This window comes from Esox lucius, chromosome 15, assembly GCF_011004845.1.
Source record: "Esox lucius isolate fEsoLuc1 chromosome 15, fEsoLuc1.pri, whole genome shotgun sequence".
NCBI classification, from domain to species: Eukaryota; Metazoa; Chordata; class Actinopteri; order Esociformes; family Esocidae; genus Esox; species Esox lucius.
Window position 1 is genome coordinate 16,479,007 of NC_047583.1, and position 6,644 is coordinate 16,485,650.

General features: G+C 39.8%; 1 protein-coding gene across 2 annotated transcripts; it reads left to right on the forward strand.

Moving 5' to 3' along the window:
• Positions 1-2,267: 2,267 nt before the first annotated feature.
• Positions 2,268-5,295, forward strand: snapc1b (small nuclear RNA activating complex, polypeptide 1b). 2 transcript variants are annotated; one of them, XM_010878815.4, is made up of 10 exons: positions 2,268-2,582; positions 2,723-2,882; positions 3,030-3,170; positions 3,552-3,659; positions 3,874-4,029; positions 4,142-4,207; positions 4,364-4,426; positions 4,538-4,658; positions 4,984-5,040; positions 5,240-5,295. In XM_010878815.4, the coding sequence occupies exons 1-10, from the start codon at positions 2,452-2,454 to the stop codon at positions 5,278-5,280; spliced, it is 1,044 nt and encodes a 347-aa protein (XP_010877117.1). In that variant the 5' UTR covers positions 2,268-2,451; the 3' UTR covers positions 5,281-5,295. The 2 variants fall into 2 exon arrangements, with proteins under 2 accessions (XP_010877117.1, XP_010877118.1); XM_010878816.4 differs by having other exon boundaries at positions 2,268-2,523.
• Positions 5,296-6,644: the final 1,349 nt, after the last annotated feature.

Consider the following 6,644-nt stretch of genomic DNA (forward strand, 5'->3'; position numbering starts at 1 on the left):
GACTGTGGGCTTCATCGATGTGTGCGGGGGCATGACCCCCCCGCCGCTTCCTGAAGTGGAGAGAGTCACCGGCTTCATGTTTCTTGGGGGTTTCATCAAAGATTACCTCACTTGGTCCAGGTAAGTGAACTTGGTGGTGAAAACTACCCATAAATGACTACACTTCCTGAGGAGACAAGAAATTTGGCATGTCTGTAAAAACTCAGCAGCTTCTACAGGGGCACCATTGAGAGCGTCCTCTCAGGCTGCATTACTGCCTGGTATAGCAGCTGCTCTGCTGCGGATCGCAAGTCTTTCTGGAGGGTGGTGAAGTCTGCAGAGCATATCATCGGCTGCCATCTTCCCTCTTTGAAAGGCATCTACCATACGCGTTGCCATAGGAAAGCAACAGAACATAAAGACTACAGCCACCCAGGCTATTGCCTGTTCACACTGCTGCCGGCTGGTAGACGCTACAGGAGCATCGGGGCACGCATGTCAGACGCATAAACAGTTTTTTCCTTCAGGATATAAGGATCCTCAACCAGCAACACTGATCTGTGATCATACTGATCACATGAACGTTCCAAATGCTCTGATGTCTTTCCATGTACATTCATTGTACGTTAGAATAATATTTGGTATGTACCATACATAGGCATATTACACTCATATTGTATCTATAATAGTCAATACTTCCACCCATATTGTTCATAATCCACATTCTACTAAATGCTGCTAGTTTACATTATGTATATTATTGCTATATTTTTGCTTTATATATTTCTTTATTCTTACTACGTAGATGTTGTGTGCCATGTCACAAGAATTTCATTGTGCAGGATGACACTGTTACTCAGTGCAGTAAACTTTGAACTTTGTTGGAGCTGTTGAAACGTTAGGAGTTTCCTTGAAAATACATGTTAAAATTGGGGTTGTAACCAAAGATAAGCGCTGGGCATACAGGAATAGTCTATAAGAATTCCTAATACAACATGCTCCAATAGTTGAACAGTACCAAAACATGGATGTTATTTCCAGAAATATGTTTTACAAGATGTTGGGGATGAATATGTCACCTTAGCAAAGTGCCATTGTCTCTTGAGTGTAACCATTGGGGGCAAACATTTTAAATTTTCTAGTAAAAAACTGTTTGCATAGATTTTTTGAAAAGGACGACCAGAAGTGATCTTTCATTATAACAAAACTTCCTGATCAGATTAATAGTTTAGGCTACTCAAGATGAACGGAGTAAATGATTTGGACAGACCAACATGTTAACAACACAGAAATCCAACTCCTATACAACTTCAAATATGTATTAATTATACTTCTACAGTTCACAACTTGTTTTGAATTAACTGTCTTACAATGCATTGTTCCACAGAGTGGCTTATACCCTATATTTCCCATTATGACGTTTGCATGCAGACAAACTTCATTTTGAATTAATTTCAGTTGTTGATCCCTGCGTCGATATAATCTGTGCTGAATCCCAAATGGACCCTATTTCCACCTTACCATCAATTTGCACCTTATCGTGTGCCTCTGTCATTGTAGAGTCCCAAAGCTGAGGGAGAGAAAATTTTCACAGAACCAGCGAATTAGACCCTCCGGTCATCCCTTCCGCCGTGTGCTACGCTGCAACCAGTATTGCCAGGTGAGGCGGTTCCAGCCGACTCCGGCCCTCGCAGGGTAAAATTTGAATACTCCTGATGTATTGGATATAATTAAGCAAGCGTCATTTATCCTTCTCTATGGAAAACCTTAATCGTGATCACCACGGAAAAACAGACTTTTATCCACTGGAGCCCTCTATCATTCTCTATACTTTGCAGATTCAGTCTTAAACATATTTTAAACATAGTGAGAAAATACAGTAGAGTATAAAGTGTCGTGTCACTCAAAGTAAAAAAGAAATTCACTTGCAAAAATATTAGGTGCAGAAAAACGTCATTGGGTCTAATAGTGGTAGAACGTACTTGTGAAGTTGTTCTTCACAAATATGAGAACGTGCTACTTTTTTACAGGTGTGTAATTGTAGTAAAGGTAGTTTCAGCTACTTAAGCTCGAATATAGCTTTTCCCTTGACATTTCAGGAAATTCAAAACCAAGATTTTTTTTGTAATTCTTCAGCTGACTTGTGTCGCTTGTGATCCTACCGGATCCTACAGAGGTCTGCTTTGTCGAATCTGCTTTGAACGCGTTTCCAGAAGAATAAAGTAAATGTGTTTGACATTTCGACACTGTTGATGACGTACAACCCATATATATACCTCTTTGTGCGTTCTATGTCACCACTAGGTGTTACAGGCGTCAGATTAAGGGAAACAAGAATAACACAATCGCATCTTGTGCGGTCGTTGATGAAGCAGTATTCAAAAACAGTATTTGCAATGTTTTGGTACTAATTTTCCGTGAGTTATTTAACCAAGCAACAAACATACACGCGTTGCAGAAAATAAGGAGATAATGGACTACTGCAAAGACCATCTAAAAGCTGACTGTGAGCAGCTGCTGAGTCGCTTTCAACAGTCAAAAACGGTGCGATACGAGCAGTTTCTAACGATATGGAAAGACATGAAGTTCCAAAGTATTTTCTAGTAAGAGAACACATTCATGCCAAAATGTTTGTAAAATATTAATGGTCATCTTTAATTGTATTACCTTAGCATGGTGGGTTACCAATCCTGAGTGTTTCATTGTGTGTTTTAATGTTATTCCATAACTTGTGTCGTAACAGTGGAAACATGGAATGCCATCTAAAGAGGCTGTTCAGCCGTGAAGTTCTGGCTACTGCCTACACGTACATTCTGCCTCCTTACACTTTTCAAATTAGAGTCGGAGCTTTGTACCTGCTCTATGGCCTATACCACTGCCAACTGTGTACACCAAGAGAAAAGGTTAGATACTTGGGTTTCACCACCCACTGAAGTAAATATTGGGCAACAAATTAATATAGTAACACAACATTTGTTCATTCTATATATACGACTGCATTTGTGTTAATTCATTATATATTATGTCTTTTTTTTCCCTCCTGTCTACAGATAAGGCTAGCCCTGAAGGACTGGGAGGAAGTGATGAAGTTCAAGCAGGATGCTGTTAGTGCCAAGCACTTTGATGTAGTCTACATCCTCAAACAGCTCATCTCACAAAAAGCCTTCTACTTTACAGCTATGCCCATGCCAGTAAGTTATTTTCAGGTCTTAAGCTTGCTGGCCATGTCAAATGTAAAAGTCAAAATATAATCGCTTGTGGATCAACTAAGTAAACAAATGGCTCTGTAGATCTGCCACAAATCAGTGGTTTGTGTGAAATAATAAGCTAAATTATTCCTGTGCCTTTGGCAAATCCAGATTTTGTGAATGTTAGCATCTTTCAAGTTTCTGACTCGTTTCTTTTCATGTACGTGAATTTAGAATCATCCCTATTTCCATGATTACAGTGATTTGTGTAGGGCAAGTATTTTAACATCTCTCAGAACACTGTTGTCTAATAAGTATGCTGTGAGAATATTATGGACATTCATTTGAATCTGTCTAAAACATGCTCTCATTCTCCTTGAATAGCTGGTTTTCAATGTTAAGAAGAGCAACAAGAATTCAAGAATGGTGTGTGAGGATTTTGTTGAGACGACGGCACGGCCACAGGAGCTTGTCAGCACAGACGTTCTAGAGGTAACCTAGAAGAATAATCATGTAGTCCTTCTCAATTGTACACACACACACACTATCAGCAGTTTGTAATGGCAGGCAAGAGCCTGAAGGTACTTTAGTCTCACATTTAAGACCAATGTATATGTGGTTTAAGAGAAAATGAGTGTCTCTGCAGTAAAACATGACTGTGTTTACCAAAGGATGTGGTTGTATATGTTTTTATGTATGAACACAGGAGCTGGCGAACATACATGAGCACTATGAGCAGGTAAAGGTATCAATTTCAGCCACGCCAGGCCAGCCAGACCCATGCATCAATCTGACCCACAAGAACCTGGTGCCACGGCTACACAACACTGTAATGGGATTCTACAGGTGGCAGAAGGATCAGGTTAGACATTGTGTGTGGGGGTGTGTGTGTGAGAAAATGGAGAGCGCGAGAGAGAAGGGTAACGCACATGATTCCTTTTTTGCTAAGATGGGTTGCTTTGTTTAATGTTTAGAGGTCAGCAGAGAAAGGAGAGGGGGAATGTGGAGATGGTGCCGAGGGAACTTCAAATAGACAAGAGGTGAGTTTATATATAAATAATTATTCTCCGGTTTTGTTTAAATAAGGGAGACTATTATGCTGTGGTTTTGAAAGGGCTTTTCTCTGCTCTCGTCTTTTAATGAGTGTGGCCAGATGGTGGCACTGTTGTAAATATTCTATTTGATTATCTTTCCAGAGTTCCCAGCGAGCTCAGCTTCTTGCATCCATCAAATCTAAATCATATGGACAGATAGTGGAGGTATGTGAAGGGTCTTATGTCATTTCTGTAATAACCTGAAGGGTGTTTTCCTATTGAGGTTTTAGTCTATTTTGTCTAGTGAAAGGAGTGCGTTTTAACTTCTTCCAATAGGCTTCCAAGGCCCGGCGACACCGGCAGGTGGGGAGGGATGAGACATTGCCATCTGAGATGACCTCGCCCAATAAGAGGAGAGTCAAGTCGCTCAAACAAAGGACAAGTCATCTGACGCAAGGCAAGTTCCTGTGTACCCTCCTGCTAGTTGGCCTGTTCTCCATAACCGTTCCTCAGATCACCTTAACATGGTCCAGATCAACAAAAAAAAATCAGTGTGTCTTACCCGCAATATGTGTCTTACCCGCAATATGTGTCTTACCCGCAATATGTGTCTTACCCGCAATATGTGTCTTACCCGCAATATGTGTCTTACCCGCAATATGTGTCTTACCCGCAATATGTGTCTTACCCGCAATATGTGTCTTACCCGCAATATGTGTCTTACCCGCAATATGTGTCTTACCCGCAATATGTGTCTTACCCGCAATATGTGTGCCTAACAGGTGCTGCAAAGCAGGAGGCCACCACTCCTTGGTGCATGAGTCTACGTGAATCTCAAGGTATGGAATGGCTCTGCTACACAACTGCAGTCAACCTTTCAGTCTTTCAGTCACCTGTATCCTATGCATTCGACCAACAAAAAAGCTGCTTAAACATAGCTAAAGATGGATTTGATTTACAATTACACTTCATTGTACATGTGATTGAAAAAAGTTATGTGTGATGTAATGAATTGTTCTTTCTGTTTGTCCCGCATAGAAACAACAAAAAAGAAAAAGTTCAAGAAATTTAAATGGTGACTTTAAAGAAGAGGGTTGACTTGGTTTGGACTGAGGCAGTGATCAGTCTGTGTGCAGCTCCAGTGTGGTATTTATGGTAATCACTAGAAATGCAACGCTTTTACCTTAATTTATAAAGGCTTGGAAGTCCACTTGAGTATAGTTAATTTTATTTTGAGTCTATATTTTTCCACTACTGACAGTTTTATTCACTGCTTAAAACTTTTAAATATTGAAGAAAAGGTGTTGAAATAACATTGAAGATCCAGTTTCCTTAAAAATGTCGGTTTCTTATGCTGTTCTTTTTACATGAACTGTGTTTACTTTAATGGAGTTGTGAATTCAGATAAGATAATCTTGTCATTATCAGGTCCCCTGTATTTGACCTCATTTTCTTTTAATAAAAAATGAGTTTTAATGTTTGTTTTTTAAACAAAGTTGATTATTTTTCATGCTGCAGTTTCTGCATTTTAGTAATTTTGTGTGTGAGTTAGTAACAAAATCAGTCCTCAGAAGTGTGCATGTGTGTTGGGGTCAATTCTATTATCATTTCATTCTTATCACTGCAGCAAACCCATTCAAAGTCATTAAAGAGAAGGTAGTCCTTTGTGTACTTTACTGAAATTGACTAGAGTTTAAAGAGAATTGACCCCAACTCTAGTATGTAAGTCCTGTGAAATGAGTATGGATTGGTCTCTCCTTGTGGTTACTTGTTAGTGTGTCTGCACATGCATGATTGACTACTATACATGGCTGAAGCAGTCAAGTGCATATTATGTAATGTTTTCAGTACTGTATTATGTCATAATGTGCAGGCCAACTGCTAACCCAATTCCCAGATCCCATTTGCACTGAATGTCTCTCACATAGACACCGCATCCAGAGAGTATTGATGCATGTCACCACCACAATGCCTGGCCAGTTTTCTACAAACCCCAGGGCAGAGTGTCACTCTTCATTAAAGAATCTTTAGCCATTCCCTCCTAGCTTTATTCACAGTGCCTTTGGGAAGTATCCCGACTTTTTCAAGTTTCTTCACATTTTGTTGTTATTGATGTTTTGTTTTTTTGCGGTCTAAACACATTGGCCATAATGACAAAGTGAAACAGATTAAGCCATTTGTGTCACTTTAAAGAAAAAATGAAAATGTCTAATTCCTGAGGATTCCTGCCCTTTACTCAGTTTTTTGTAGAAACCAAAGCCATCACAGCTTCAAGTCTTTTTGGAGCAGTGTTTTTGCTGAAAGTTTAATCTTTACCCCCGACTGTGGTCCTGTGTGTTCTGGATTAGGTTTTCTTCAAGAACTTATGTGTTTTGTTTTGTTCATCCTGACCAGTCTCCCGGTCCCTGATGCTGGAAAGCAACCCAATTAGCATAATGCTCTG